The sequence below is a fragment of the Anoplopoma fimbria genome, chromosome 6 (genome assembly GCF_027596085.1).
Source record: "Anoplopoma fimbria isolate UVic2021 breed Golden Eagle Sablefish chromosome 6, Afim_UVic_2022, whole genome shotgun sequence".
Classification (NCBI taxonomy): domain Eukaryota; kingdom Metazoa; phylum Chordata; class Actinopteri; order Perciformes; family Anoplopomatidae; genus Anoplopoma; species Anoplopoma fimbria.
Window position 1 is genome coordinate 23,954,627 of NC_072454.1, and position 16,670 is coordinate 23,971,296.

General features: G+C 38.9%; 1 protein-coding gene across 2 annotated transcripts; it reads right to left on the minus strand.

The window, feature by feature from the left end:
* Positions 1-7,485: 7,485 nt before the first annotated feature.
* ccnj (cyclin J) lies at positions 7,486-11,365 on the minus strand. 2 transcript variants are annotated; one of them, XM_054600457.1, is made up of 6 exons: positions 11,233-11,365; positions 10,919-11,010; positions 10,128-10,274; positions 9,745-10,044; positions 8,686-8,845; positions 7,486-8,482 (listed from the first exon to the last, which is right to left on the minus strand). In XM_054600457.1, the coding sequence occupies exons 2-6, from the start codon at positions 10,968-10,970 to the stop codon at positions 8,122-8,124; spliced, it is 1,020 nt and encodes a 339-aa protein (XP_054456432.1). In that variant the 5' UTR covers positions 10,971-11,010; positions 11,233-11,365; the 3' UTR covers positions 7,486-8,121. The 2 variants fall into 2 exon arrangements, with proteins under 2 accessions (XP_054456432.1, XP_054456431.1); XM_054600456.1 differs by having other exon boundaries at positions 7,488-8,482; positions 10,128-10,338.
* Between the last annotated feature and the right edge of the window lie 5,305 nt (positions 11,366-16,670).

A 16,670-nucleotide genomic window follows, 5' to 3' on the forward strand; every position in this document is an offset into this window, starting at 1 on the left:
ATCTCTTGATAAACTCAGAGTTTATCAGAGTTTATCAAACCCCTTTTATCATGACCGCAGAAAAATGCAGCACAATGTTTTCTACAGGCTACAGCAGCACAAAATTTACATTACAGTCATTTAGCAGACGCTTTTATCCAAAGCAGTATAGTATATAGGTAGTATATTACATATCATTCACCCATTCACACACTGATGACAGGCTACCATCAAGGTGCCACCATCAGACTCTAACTAACATTCATGCAACATCCAGTCCACACCGATGGCAAGCCTTCGGGAGCAACTTGGGGTTAAGTGTCTTGCCCAAGGACACATCGACTGCTGAAGCCGGGTATCGAACCACCGACCTTCTGATTGGAGAACTACCTTGCGCTCCACTACGCCATAGCCGCCCAAAATAAACAATATGAGGGGTTTGAAGCACAAGCACTTAGTTTTCAGAGTTTCTGTGTATATGAGTAGCTTTATCTTAGTTGAAATTTTATAATACAGTGCAAGGCAGAAATGGAAAAGACAGCTTGACCTCATGGCTGACTTTCTCAGTCTGACCTCTAAATGTTTCATGGTCTTTTACATCGGAAGACTTTTATGTCACAATCTTTATAATTACTCATGAGCATACCGAAGGAGATGTCCTATTGTTCTGCAATAAATGTGATGATTGAATATATCCTATTAGTGCAGTGTGACCTGATTGATTTGAAGGTTTATCTCCTCTCTTCCAGAAATGTGACTGAAATAGATTTAAAAACAACAACTGCCAGGGTGTTCTTAAAGCATTGTCATAGAAACCAGGTTGAAATGCCCGAAAGTACATTCTTGATATTGCTAAAAACGCAAACAGGAGAAAGCTGCATGCATGTGATCAACTCCATATTCTACAGTGGACAAACAGCAAAAGAGCGAATTGAAGAAGCGGGCAGGTTTTGAGAGGACAGAGTTTCAAATAATATCTTGCACATCGCGTTACAAAAGCATCGCTGCTTTAAGCGGCTGCATAAGGTTTGAATTAGATATGACTTTATCGCATAATGAGCATCCTGTCTGTTTTCAGAATTTTGGTTATGAAAGATTGTTATGCAATGTCTAAAATAAGCACAGGACAGTGCAGTTTGGAGTGCTATGTGTGTGTTCCCGTTTAGATAACAGTAAATCCTGTTTTATCTCTGCAAAGTATTGAGCCTAAATACTTTACAATGCATGGTGGAAGAAGTTTTGACTGTAGTATTATCAAATGATCAATATATTTGTTTGATTTTTTAAATTTAAACAGATGTGATTAACCTCAAGTGTCATTTAAGGGAGGTTTGTTAGGAGGACTTTACTTTTTTCACCCATTTTCTGACAATTAAAAATAACAACCATATATTGTATAAATATGTTCAATAAAGTCTGCAGTGTTGAGATGTATAGCAGCTGGACTTGTCACTCACTTCCCTGCTTTCAGAGCAAATGTTTATTCATAACAGCCTCAAAGTATTTGAGAAAATCAGCAGAGATCAGGTGCCACTGACGGCTAGGAGCACAAGCTTCATCGCATTTACACTGAACACGTTTATTTGAGAACTGGCAATGACGCAATTGTATTCAAGGCTGAACTGTATTTCACCCACTGATAGGCTGCAGAATCTGGAACCAGGCAGAAAAACACGTTTAAAAATAGACACCTGTTCAGAATCAAAATTTATGGAAATGAAACACAATAAGTTGTTGAGTTCTATTCTGACCACTAACATTGTATTTAAGTGTTTTAGCTGCAGCACATTTTCAACAGAATTCTAGACAGTGAACTGGAATAAAAGTGAAACAGACATGTATTTATGAAATATATGACATGGGAGCTGATCATAAAACATACCGCCGCCTGTCAAATTGAATCTGCAATCATCACTACAGACCCAAACAGCATGTTGCTATTGTGTGACACGTCAGGCTTCCTCATCTCCTTTAAATGTACTGCCGAGATCTCAATGACATATTCATGCTGGCTCCCGTTTGTACCATCTGTCTTCTGATCTTAGTGAAGGCAAACAGATCATCCAAACTGAAAGGGAAAAAAAGTGAGGTGATTGTGATAATGCAATGATAGAAATACATTATCAGAGGCTGAATGCAATCCATCATTTGAATGTGTGTCATGGGCTTATTCATCCTCCAGAAGGTGGACATTGTGATTTTTATCAGTCGCTTCTTTGTGTGTAATGAGCTCATGAAACTGGAGGAGGAAGATTCATCCGTCACTGAAAAAAAAAACAAAAATGTGAAAAAAAAGTATCTGATGTGATGTCGTGTCTAATCTTTGAGTGGGTTGTCAGTCCCACACTAAGCTGCCCCATGTGACACTATTACATTAAAATTATACAGTATTATTTAGTAAAGCACTAAAGAGTACAGTCTCATGTATTAGAGGACATAGATTTTTTCGTTGATATCACAATGTGAATTATCTTTTAAAGGCTGGTGATTAAAAAAACTTTATGTATAATTGAGGCAGCCATTTGTTATAGTGAATAAGCAATTAGTGATTTTGATGCCAAGAACTGAGAATAAATAGGCCAAAGTCTTTTAAAAGGCTTATCATTATAAGATGTTTATGATTTATTTTCATAATACAGTTTTATGGATATATTGTATTATTGCATTAGAGACATTTTATTTGAAAATGCCTTTTTCCAAAAGTCATACTTTTCCCCCAACAACACTTTTATTTCATGCAGAGTTTTATTTCATAACGCCACTTTTAATAAAGACACATTTTATCTCATGTCGCTTTTCATGACCTCCTTTCAGTTAATCCTGCCCTGTTCCTTTAATTAGATTTAGCCAGTTAGCTCCTGTTAGCTAGAGCAACAGCAGCGCTAAAGTTATTTTGAATCAGCCAATTAGAGACTGCTGCTACACTGTACATTAACACAGTAAGTTACAAAGACACTGTAATTAATGTTAAACCTCTTTAGCTTTTAAACTTTAGCTTAACAAGGCTGCTAATGCTAACTGGGTACATTACATTACATTACAGTCATTTAGCAGACGCTTTTATCCAAAGCGACTTGTAGGGTAGGCTTGTTAGCTTGGATTAGTACTTTGCATCCAAGTGAAGAGCCAGTGTTAGCAGTGCTGGATAGCGACCATTATCTTTTAATTTTGATGATGAGTCATAAACCAAGCTCACAGCCTGGCCTAGCTAGTTAGTCAGCAAGGTAGGTAGCATGCACAGTCTTGTTAAGCTAAGTAAATTAAATGAGACGTTAGTTTCTGTGTACTGAGTTTATACACAACAGCAGTTAGATGCTTGATTCAGAACTACTTTGGCACTGCTGTTGCTCTGGCTAACAGGAGCTAGCATTAGCTGGCTAAATCCTGTAGCAATGGTTGACCTTGCTAGCTTGAGAAGCGGGAGATCTAAAAGGTGAGAGGACTTATACAACACCACTGTAATGAAAGTGAAATGAAATAAACAGTGTCATTGAACAATGCCAGCTTGAAATGAAAGCAGACTTTTTTTTAAAAGCTGCATTTTGAAATGTTCTTACACTAGTCATATCATTTTTTTTCAAGAAGAATGATCAGATAACATAATGTATTGAAGAGTTGTGTTTTAATAATATCTTAAATTATTTCACAAATTAGAGTTTCATTTATACATTTTACTCATGAATGTATTCATAATTGTATCCTTGCTTTTTTAAATATTGAACACTTTTGCGATCCATAGGTGAGTGATTGCTGAGTATGTGTCTTGATTGACTTGATTCTCATTTGCGATTGTCAGACAGTAGCTATCAAATATTTTTTTTATAAATATTTGTATATTATATATATATTCAGTGTAACTTGCATGAAAGTCCGTTCACAAAAAGCAAACTATTTGACTACATGATAAATATGCACATTATCTTCGACATAATAGTTCTCGATGTGGTGTGAACGCAGGCATTAGTTTCAATTAGAGCTGCGTGAATCTTTTCTTTGTAGTCATCTTTTCGTTGCAGTCATCTTGTGTCCTCTTGGCCCCGGCAACATGAGACACTGTAACACACCAAAGTCTGCCTCGGAGCAGTCCTCACACAGATCTCCTCGTGTTATTGTCTTCAGAGACACAGAGAAACGGGAGCTTTCGCCTGCATGCCCTGAAGGAGCAGTTTGACTTCACAGTAGAAGAACAGCTTGACAAGTGAGGCTGCTTTCACCAAACACAGCCCAGTCCTCTTATGTGAGACTGAGATATAAAACCAAAAAGCTTTCTTTCATCTTCTTTACTCACCCATTTTAAACCAATGACTTAGCAGATTTAGTTGAAAACACTAAGGTAGTTTCCTACCTCGCCCATAAAATAGTTTTTTAGTTCTGTTAGTTCTGCTGTTTTGACATGATGAATAATCCCTTGAGTACTATAGCTCTATTTCTGTTTTAAGCATGCTTTTGTCCAACACTTAAAGAGACAAAGCCTTGATTCCCAGTGTCTGAATAACGACAAGCCTGTGACCCAAAAAAAAAAATCGGTTTAAAATGCTAGAAATATTTGGTTTCCTCCCAACTGCTATCACACCCGAGCAACAACTAAATATCTGATATACCTCAGTGTCTTTGCAGAAAAACTTTGAAATCAAGGTCACTTATGCCCTACAGTTTTTCAATTTTAATTATTATAGAAATATTTATATATTATCATCTGTAAAGTGATCCCTCATAGATCCAAGTCCAAATCAAGAAATCAATTTTTGTACAAAATGCCCTCTAGTCAATGCCGAAGTTAATTAAGGAAACACCAAAGAACTAGAATAGGTGTGGAACAGAGATTCCCACTCAAATCAATTAAGCAGGATAAGCAGAGTGGCAGCCATTTTTAAGAATAATTATGACGGTTGTAGTGGGCTATCTTCCGTATAAACTAAACCGATTTAAGGCATTAAGTGTAGAAAACCAGATTAAATTAAAAAAAAGTGTCAACTTAATGCTTCATCCACAAACTCTTGACAGCGTAGGGAAGCATATTGCTATTGCCAGATGAGTGACAAACTTTGTCCAACTCATTTTCTGTAACCAGCATAGCATTGTTAGCTAGCTAACTCCACCATGCTTTAATGCTACATTGGTTCTCCCTTTTACATATATCTTTATATGAGTCATGCATGGTGTCCCACAATATTTTAGGCCCCTTTCTGATTTGATTTGATGTTCATCCAAGCAAACAATATTGAACAAAACAATGTCTCCTGGTTGCTATGCTGAGGTTACACAGCTCTATTCTCAGTCTATAAATGCTGGTCAGAATGCAATAAAAGGTCCCACTGTTGAACAAACATAAATCAGAGAAGGTTCTATCTGCAAAACACCTGTTCTAAAAAGTCCATTTAAAAGTGTGTTAGAATGTGATGAATGGGATTTAGAATGCCTTTAGGGTGCTCATTATTTTGACAAATAAAAGACAACTTTGCTGTTAATTACTTTTTCTCTCTAGGTTGTTAAAACTTTGAAGATCAATATCTTAAAGCCACTCAGACTGCATATAGAACATCATTCCAAGGTCGCATCGGATAATATGCTCAATTTATAGCGTAAAATACTGCTGTCATCAAGAGAAGATTCATTGTCATCGTCATCCTCTTAGTGTGACCAAGTATACAACCATGTGTTTTATGGATGGAAAGGATGTTTAATTGCTAGTGACAAGTTTACTGTAAAGTCATGCTCCATTTCAGACAGCATGCCATGCTTACGACTGATCGATGGTACAACCACACAAGTTCTCTCCAAGGTCACCCCGATTTATCAGAGGTTTATATGGCACTGTTTATTACATTCATAGATATGCATTCTGAATATTAAAAACACAATTAGCAAAATCGTGTTAGTGCTTTTAGCATTCGTGGAGTAACAGATGGATAGGTGGGCGGTTGGCTTTTTTCGGATGCAACATTTTAGCAACCACAGAAAAGTCAGTTAACTTTTATTGAAAAGTGAACTTTGTTTAAAAAATGCTCATATGATACTTAGATTTCATGCTTCTAGTCTAACTGAGAAGAGACTAAACCCATTCTGCCTGTTGGGGACATCCATCCTTGTTCATTGTGGTTTTCCTGCATCACTCTAAATGCTTTGGCAAAGTCATAAATCTTGGTCCACCTACTGGTTTGGCATCTAACCTGATTTCCGCAGTGAGCGAACACCGTTGATTTGGCTAAACAGCGAGAGGACTTTGGTCCTCACCACCAGGTTCATCAATCTGCTTCCTCCTCCACAGGAAGCTCGGCAGCGAATCACTCCAGAGCGGAAATGCTATTTCAGAAGCTCTGCCGCACCGTGGCATGTGTAGGAATCAGGAGTGCATCAGAGGTTTGCTTTTCCGTCAGACCTGACCACATAGTTTTACAGCAGGAAGTGACTTTAATTAGAAGCTATCAAGACCCCTTTTGGGGCTTCTGTAAAAGCACAGCCAGCAGAGGAGCGGAGGAGAAACAAATTATTTGGCATGTTATGTATCTAAAGTGAGAATGTCTTTTTGTCTAGTTCTAAACTTTCCTTTTCCTCTGATGTCCAGGGGAGTGGAGGTACGGGGTTAGAGAATGGATATTAAGCTTATTTATTTTCTAAGTGTAGAACCTAGAAAACAAGAATGAGATTAGGATGAATCTCTGTACGCCACCTTTTATCACCAGACCTAAGACAAGAATTGAAATACACTCAGTGTAAGCTTGTTCCATCCAGCATATGAAAAACTTTAGTGACTTCTTTTTTTATTTTTCTGAGACAGCCCACATGCAGTATATTATAACAGAGCTGTGAAGCCACAGAGATGAACAGAAATGTGGCACACACTGCCCTCTGCAGACAGATTGCCATAGCAACAGACATAAACTATTAATGCCAGTATATTCTGGGGTTTTTTCAGATGTCATTTATAATGCATTGCTTTAGCGGTTTCTGGACATTTGGTGGCTATATTGGATAGCCTACAGTGGACAGATAACAGGGAATTACAGGAGAGAGAGAGAGCGAGAGAGAGACAGATGGGGAATGACAGCGGGGACATTGCAGATCATGGTCAGCCCTAAGGCAACCTTACTCTTACTATTTTACACAACATACAGCTGGACTGGATATTACACCTTTTTATTATTTACTGCCACTGGTTCAAATACCTCATAAACTCACTATCTCACCTGCTGAACAAGATGAATTTATTTAAAACGTATGAAATGACAGGTATACAAAAACACCATTATTTATTCCTCTCCATTTACATGCATGAGGAGGGCGGAATTTAAGTAAATTTGTGAAATTCAAAATATGAAGAAGTCTATCTTGCTTCTGGGCTCACTGTCAGTAAGTCTTGTGTCATTCCTGTCAAAGAAACTCTGGCAATCATGTTTGTTTGTCTAAGGATTTCAATAGAGATATTTTTTTAGGCAGTATCAAAGAAATCAACAGGACAAAAAAAACTCAGTTCAACCAACACAGATTTGTATTTTATTTAAAACTATCATCATAGAAGTGCACAGCACTGACTGAAATCCTCCGTGTACACAAGAGCAACCGTTTTCTCTGCAAACAAATTGTGACATCTAGAGGAGAATTTTTTTTTCTTCTCGGTTATACAAAAGGACACTCATCACAAAAAAAAAAAAAGGAAGAGTTTGAGGTACAGAACACCTACACAAACTGTGCTCTCCAATATCAACAACAAACCAACTTAAGTCCCTTTTTGTAACAGGCCTTAAACTTAAAAGGCATGAGGTATTTCGTACATTCAATACTTTTGAGGTAACTTGGCTCAAATAAATATAAGACTTTTGGTCTGTAGCTAAATTATACAGTGACACTAGTGGGGTACAGTGGTGCAAACTCTGCCTCCAACGCACCTCACGACAACATTCACACCCAATATATCTCAAACAAACAGAAATCCTAATGCAGGCTCCCTGCAGAAAATGCATGCATATTGCACATTGCGTACACCTTGTGGTTTCAAAGTGCTGTACCAATCTCATCAAGTCTCTCCAAATTAAAAACACTCATTTCTCCTTCAGTGCGTTCCATTATGTTCAAGAGAAACGGATCACCATCTCTTATGTCTTCCTCCTGCAGAAAAAAAGACTGAAAAAAAAAAATAGTTCATCATCTGTCGAAGCACGGAGCGGCGCAGGTGTAGTGCATGCTGACTTGGTAAGCCCGGTTTGGAATGCTGCACTTTGGATCCTGTGCGTTGCCGACGGCCTGTGCGTTGCCGTTTGGAGCCTGCAGGCCGGCGGCGGAGTGGCTGAGGTAAGAGGCAGGCCTGTGGTTAGGGGCCAGACCCGGCTGCGGTGGAGCCTGCTGGGGATACTGCACGCTGGGCCGGTGCAGGTACTGGGTCACGGTGGCTGTCTGACCTGAACCATGGTACACCGCCTGGCCCTGCTGCTGATGCTGCTGCTGCTGCTGGCTGGGCTGCTGGCACTTCTGCTTGTTGGCCTCTTTGACATCGCTGTCATGTGCACTAGAAAAAATAGGAACAAAGGCTTGCTGATAAGTGAAAAGATCCAGCGCAGTGAGGCGAGCATTGACGTGTTGAATGCGGAGCCTGAAATGTGCGAGCTACGGTGTGTGAGATCCTATTGTCCTCGTGTAATGTGGCAGCATGTGTCGTAAATTAGAATGTAACAAAACTCAGCGTCCTCTGAGCTACAGACAGTTACGCACATGAGCAGTTTCTCGGCACACGGGACCAGGTTCTCCCATGTGTAGCCTGTGAGGTGCTGCAGTCGGGGTGGCCATGTCGGGGACAGGTGGAGGATGAGGCGGGAGGTGACCACACACGCAGCGGACACCAGCGAGGGGGCAAAGCACAGGAACACATGATCTAAGGGAGGAGAAAGAAAACATGCATCAGAACATGAAGGGAAAAACAAGCAATCTGTAGAACAAGCCAAAACTACATAATTGGTCAAAATGGAGTTACGGAAGGAATTTAACTTTGTTTTATCATTTGTAATATTATCATGACATTAACATTTCTATGAAAACAGCATAAGAAATGTGCTGGCTGTTGAAGTTTGATACCACAGAAAGACAGCCAACTAGACAGCTAAAAGCAAGAGTTCTGTATCAAAAGGGACAGCTAGCTAGTGAGATGGACATGGCTAGCCTTAGCTAAAGCTAAAACTACATTAATGGTTGTCAGTTATTGAGAAAATATCCATTTTAATGAACCAACATATTGGTAATTCAGTTTGTCATTCCACATAACCAAGTTACTTCCTCATGAATACCAACCATGAACGAGAACAAAAAACTAGCTTAACTTCTGCTAAGGCTAACTAGCACAACAGAGTATCTTTTTCTTTACTCTCGTGGGATTTATCTGATTTCTTGTGGTTTAGCTAACTTTAATTCACACATTTAAACTTATTAAATTGAAAATGAATTTCTTATATTGAACTGAACCATGAACAATCAAAATAAAGTCATTCTCGTAAACTGTATAGTTGAAATGGGCAAAAAAATAGAGACACTGCATTTCCATGGCACACAGTGACGATTATCCAAAGAAAGTCTTTATTTATTTATTTAAAGTTCCCCACAAAGGACGGCATTACGTCAAATTAGCATATTTTTTTCTGATTCAAATTGCATGAGACTGAACTTTTCTCTTTGGAACCTGACGGAACTGCTTCAAGGACCTATGTAGGCCTTCAGATCCCACATTGAGGGCCATCTGTAAGACTAAACGGTCAGCATGCCTAATTAAATGCAACTCACCTTGCAAGGAAACCTCCAGGAAGTAATCGGCGTACTTGGCCATGTATAGTTTGGTCTTCTCCAGGCAGGTCATCGGCCAGCCGTCATGGAGGTCTCCCTCGTGGACGGCAATGGACAGGTAGTATTCTATAAAATGAGCGGCTGTGGGGAGGTAAAGGTTCCACTGGAAGGTTTCCAGCAGGAGCAGCTCCATGTGAAGTAAACCCTGCTTGGTCAGGACCAGGTTCATGGAGCTCATGCAGCCCAGGCTGTTAAGGGTCTCCAGCTTGGGCACCCGGTCCTCCCTTTCCTCGAATTTACCTGCAGCGATGAAGAGTTTCAAAACATCACACCACCCACACAAGGACCAGAAAATTGTCACGTGTGTTAGAGTGTGAACTCACTGGCCAGAAGAAGACAGGAGAGTGAGACCATGTGGAGCTGCTGCACCGTGACATCGTAGCGGTCCATGAAGAGGTCCAGCAGGTAGACACCAAGGTGTCTGGCTGCAGGACACAGCCGGAAGCGGTTGCTGACGATGGCGATGAGATCTGCAAAGTATCGTCTAAGGTTGAGCTGAGGGGACTGGCCTTTGTAGGACGGCAACTTGAGCTCCTGTTAGACAACATTTCAGACATGACGGTCACTACATTTTGGTTTGGTTTTACCCAGTGATAATACTATGTATACACATCCAAAATGCAAAATTCTACTTCATGCACGCACTTGAGCAGGACAGATAAATTGGCATGGGCCAATATTAGCTAATCGCATATAAAATGACATTGGAACTTGTTGGTTGGTGAGCAACAGCACAATTCAGTGTGCTTGACAGAAACAATGTCTTCACTACATAGTTTTTTTTTCCCCACCAGAGAGCAAAGGCAGGTTCATTTATTTTTTAAATAATCTTTTGTGTGCACAATTTCTTTAATCATAATAAGATATACAAATAAATAATTAGGGGATTTATATAAAAAAAATTGGTTTAAATTTTAAGTAAATCAGATTTATTTTTTTATCTGCCTAAAAAAAGATATCCAATAGAATTAACAACAAAAGATTCATGAGGGGGTGGAATAAAGAAAGAAAGAAAGAAGAACAAGATGATGTGCACAAATTTAAAGCATGACACAAGATTTTATGCTCCAATATGTCTATTCTGCCATCAATGAGGTGACTGTGTCCCACTCACTTTGTACCGTAGCGCCTGGTATATATCTGCAGCTAGTTGTCCTTTCCACCATTGGTCCTCTAGCTCCATTTATCACAGTGCTTTGGAAACCTCTGGAAGGAGAAAGACACCAGAGGCAATCAGTCAACTCATTATGGATGATCTGCACATGGAAAAGCACCTGAACGAGCTGCAGGGTCATGCAACAGCCGCTTAACTGTCCAGGTTAGCGGATCAAAGTGGGTCTTTGGTTGCACTTTCATAAACTATAAAAAAAAAAAAAAAAAAAAAAAATCAAAGATGTTGATGTTGACGGTTCAACGTTGGAGACTCACCCAATGAGCACATGTAGTGAATATTACCGGCAGTTTCACTGAAGTAAACTTCTGCTCACACTAGCCTGACATGCTTGCTCACAGTCATTGTTTGTAGTCGGTGAGTTCAGCAAACACCCCCTGCTGCGTTTGAGTGCTGCCGGAAACAATCCTTTCAACTCGAAAGAAGCCGAAAAAAGCCGGAAAGTGGAGTAAGCAAAGTGGGAAAAAAAGTATGTTTAAGCTACATTGTTTGCATCTTATCATGGTTTAATCTTGTCTATGCCACTCAATTGCAAATGCCGTCGTACAAACTTGATTCATTGTTGCAAAGATCTTCTACATTTTGGTAGAATGTCATTTTTCACCAGACATGCATAAATCTATTTATTTTATTTTCCCAAAGATAACTTTTACGGCGAGTCCAAAGTTTCCGATTAGCACTTGAAAGCATCACCCTATCGCCAACATCCAATCAAATGGCCCCGATGCAGCCAGAACCCAGTGAAGGTGAATCAGAGTTGGTGAGGATACAGTTTTTCACAGCAAGATATGCACAACACACCATACATACATCTTATTGTAAAACATAAGGCTCAGATTACCATCGACTGAAAATCTGGCCAATAACATTTTACATTATTTTTTAAAAAGAGGGAGAAAAAAAAGTTGAACAATTCACTGGTACGCCTACTTTTTGCACTGAAATATTCAATTCAATTCAGTTTATTTTGTATAGCCCAGAATCACAAATTACAAATTTGCCTCAGAGGGCTTTACAATCTGTGCACATGCGGCATCCTCTGTCCTTAGACCCTCACATCCTCTGTCCTTAGACCCTCACCTCCTCTGTCCTTCCCTCACATTCACAGGAAAAACTCCCCTAAAAACCCCTTTAACAGGGAGAAAAAAGGAAGAAACCTCTGGGAGAACGACAGAGGAGGGATCCTTCTCCCAGGATGGACAGAATGCAATAGATGTCATGTGTACAGAATGAACAGCATAACAGAGATACAACACATTCAATGTATATGACATAAATGATTCATATAATCAGACTACTTATAATAACAGCAGCAATTATTACAGTAGAATTATAGCCATGAAAATAGGGATAGTAATGTGACTAATAATAATAATCGAAGTAGCAGTGGGTGTCAGTCGGCTCACAGCAGGAGGCACGACTACGGTCCAGGTACCACAACGATTCATGGAAACCTGCAGAACGAGAAAGCAAAAGGGCTTCAGGGTGGAAGTAAAGTGTACAAAAATATCAGTGTTGCGTTTACACCAGCTTGTTTGCGCAAAATCTGATGGGATATTACATTACATTACATTACATTACAGTCATTTAGCAGACGCTTTTATCCAAAGCGACTTACAGGAAGTGTATTCAACATAGGTATTCAAGAGAACTACTAGTCACCAGAAGTCATAAGTGCATCTCCTTTCTTAAACAAGCATCTCAAAGCATAAGCCAGAGCAAAAGTATAGTGCAGAGGCAAGTTACTACGAAAACAATAATTGCAACAGACTAATCCGAATATAGTAAGTGCTACAAACTACTACGAATAGGATAAGTGCAAGATACCGGCCGGATTAACAGCATTTACAGTTGATCTTGCACTAAAGCTTTACAATAAATCTCTCTGTGAGAACCTTGTCATTGGCCCATGAGGCAGAACCTATGTGACGTGGCAGAGACTATTTAAGAAAAATATAAAATGTTAAACTGTTGTGAGGACTGATTTACCACTTCCACATGCATCGCTTGAAACGCATCTGATTTTCTCCAATGAAGCCTCCATACCATGTATGGATTACCATTCCCAATTTCAACAATTAAATGAAATAGAATGTCATTTATCTGTAGCATTAAAAAGTATATTTTAAACACTGTGTTCCCAATTTACAGGAAACAAAAATAAGAAGGGGCACATTCTTAGGGTTAACCCTTACCTGAGAATTAATTTTATAATGCTGACATTAGCCAGGTCAAATTAACCCGGTGCAATTTCGGGGCTTTAGAGAATATGTGGAAATAAAATCCATGGACAATTACATACCATCGTCTCTATTCTCTTTAATTTGATGTCAAGTTATATATTGTAGGTTGTGATAAACATGGTGAATGACTAAACTCTTTTTATATTTAGCTTAAACCTCAATAAAATATAATATATACAGTATATATTACATATATTGTTTTTTCTAACATGTTTCTCTTTTTATTTTTGTCTGAGTAGAGGTTTCACATGATACACACACAGCAATGATAGTACTTCCTATTAAACTTCTTCAAACCTCAATTAATGGAGATATATATATATATCTCCTTTAATTGAGGTTTAAGCCAAGCCACACCAGTGTATACCTGGATTGTTAAATAATGATTATCCTAGAATAAACTGATACAATGTTTGGGGTGTAAGGCTATAGATATCCCATTTGTTTGAACTGATATCTTACTACGGTACATAACATTTGGAGAAATCCCATCTGTCACTGTCCCCCTTTGCCTTGCTCTCTTGCATTAGCCCCGAGGCACTCTGTTTGTCCCCCTCTCTCTCTCTATCATGAATGTGAACACAGTTTGGAATGGACTGAAACTCACAGGGGGCGATTCCATACGTGTTGTGTACATTGAATGTAGGAAATATATATGGTGCAAATGTGAATGAAACGGGAAAAAGAAAACACGTGTCTGGGTCATTGAGTCATTTTTTGTGGCACAAATTCAAAGTGGGTCAGTTTGCCCCAGCAGCGCAGCACAGTTCAATTTGACCCAAATAGGTTGAAGCGACAGCAATGGTACAATGGCTTCCCTGTCTTTCAAAAGCAAACAAACTAAATCTAATGCCCCCCACCGCACAGGTTTCCTGAACACCTCGATTTTGGGGAAACTGATTGTATGTGTCATTTTTCTCCTGCTGCTGTGTTGACCCGAAAGCGCCAGGAGAAAATTAGATTTACTTAACAATTCTAGGGGGTTAAACTGTCAACTCACACAACGTCATATCCAGGCATTTTTTGTCAGAAAGGTTCACTTGTAATGGTGGATCAGTCACAAAATTGTACTGGGCTGGAAGTAAACTTACATTCTCTTTAATTCTGTAATGATCTGTTGGCAGTGCAAAGGCATCATAGTGGTTCCATGTTGTGCTTAGATAATAACAAAAAGAGCAGTCCAGGGATTGGGGCTGGGGGGGGGTCTTAAGAGGATTGGTAATGCTGGCTGCTCGGTGGTAGAAGCACTTGACGTGGTGGGTAGTCTTGTTCTCAATGGGCTGGAATAAAATGTCTCCCAGAGGAAACAAATGGCGCCCTGCGTGGAGGGAGCTGGTGGCCGTCCTCCTCTGTGCTTTTCTTCCCCCTGGTGTCATGCAGTGTCCCAGTGGAGGGCAGCTGACAGCCATTGACCTGCACAGAAATGCGAACAACCCACTGCTGTGCTTTCTCCATGAGAAGGTGGAGGATGTAAGCGGTGTGTGGGTTATTGAGATTACACTGGATCAGTTTTGGCTGTGTGTCCTCCTTTGTGTTTGCAGAGGGAACACAAGCTTTTGGGTCCGCTTACGTCTGAAATACTCACCTTGTTTCTAAATGTGAACTATTGATTTGTTTTTTCTTCGGTGACTCAAATGTTCATCTTTACCTTATCTTAGTCTTTTGGGAGGACTCTGTTGCAAGTTTTTGGCAGCTCAAAGGTCAGACTGCCAATACAGAGTCTCACATAAGAGTTAATGACAAACCAACTAGTCACATAAAGATTCCATATTCATAGTCATTTTCTGACAAAGTCAAGAAGAAATTTAAGCAGTAAAGTAGAAATAGTGAAATTGGTCCAATACATAAAAAGTCAGTTAATACAAGATGACGTGCTTTAAACTCCATGAAGGGACATGTTAAAATGACTTGCTACATGACTCTAAAACAGCGGTTCTCAACCTTTTTGAGTTGCGAGTCAAACTCCTAGGCCTTGTCCAATGTGCTCCAGGCACTGTGGATCTTTAATACGCTCCATGACTTTTTCTCTTCCCTCGAGACGCCAGAAATCCCCGTCAGAAACTCATGTGCAATAGAATCTATTATAGATAAATGAAATCACTGGTACAGTAGATGTAATGTTTACAAAAATAAGCTAAACAGTTAATATCTTCTTAAATGTTTCTTGTTTTCTGGAAAAAAACATCTTATATGTTTTAGAAAAAAATAAAATATATATATATATACATGTTAAAGAGTCTCATTAAAGATCAGTAAAAGTGATGTGAAACTGGTGTGAATAAATCCACAGCATCTAGATGCAATAAAGTGTCTCACATTTACCTTTTTACTTACAGGACTGTGTGGAGTAGACCTTCATTGTATGTTAATGTGATTTGTGAACTGCTAGGCAAACCCTAAATGTTCCCAGTCTATGGCAGGAGTTACCTGAGGCCTCACTCCCTATTTAAGTGTTTTGCCAGACAATGGTTTGGTTGTCTTAGTTTTTACTGTTTGTCATACATTTTGTATACAAGATTAATTTCTGAATAGAGCTTTTTATAAGAACACCACACTAATCAGAGATTACTAATTATTCATTAATTAACATTGTGCAAAATGTATGATTTTCCCCTTTTGAATCAGGAGCCTCTAATCACACTCAAACACTTTGAGCGCCTTGTGTTCAGAGGCTGATACATTTTCACTCCAAATTTCACTAATTTCACTCCAAATTTGCATATTATTGCAGTATGACTTCGTAGCTAAACATCTTGTTCTTCCATGGATCCCATATATGTTGACATGGGTAACTCTGCTCCTAATATCACAGTGCAGGGGGTCAACAAACTGCTTATCTAGCAGCTTTTATTATTATATTCCTTTATTGATCCCCATGGGGGAAATTCAAGTGTTGCAGCAGCTCAACTACACAGACACAGACAATAAATACACATATTATACTATACAACTACACAGACAATAAATACACATACTATACAACTACACAGACAATAAATACACATACTATACAACTACACAGACAATAAATACACATACTATACAACTACACAGACAATAAATACACATACTATACAACTACACAGACAATAAATACACATACTATACAACTACACAGACAATAAATACACATACTATACAACTACACAGACAATAAATACACATACTATACAACTACACAGACAATAAATACACATATTATACTATACAACTACACAGACAATAAATACACATACTATACAACTACACAGACAATAAATACACATACTATACAACTACACAGACAATAAATACACATACTATACAACTACACAGACAATAAATACACATACTATACAACTACACAGACAATAAATACACATACTATACAACTACACAGACAATAAATACACATACTATACAACTACACAGACAATAAATACACAACTACACAGACAATAAATACACATACT

Excerpts from the sequence above, each read along its gene's own strand:
- ccnj (XM_054600456.1), bottom strand. The coding sequence starts at position 10,987 with ATGGAGCTAGAGGACCAATGGTGGAAAGGACAACTAGCTGCAGATATA. Across the intron at positions 10,339-10,918 it reads ACCAGGCGCTACGGTACAAA|GAGCTCAAGTTGCCGTCCTA; the intron begins GTGAGTGGGACA and ends GTTGTCTAACAG. Across the intron at positions 10,045-10,127 it reads CTCCTGTCTTCTTCTGGCCA|GTAAATTCGAGGAAAGGGAG; the intron begins GTGAGTTCACAC and ends TCATCGCTGCAG.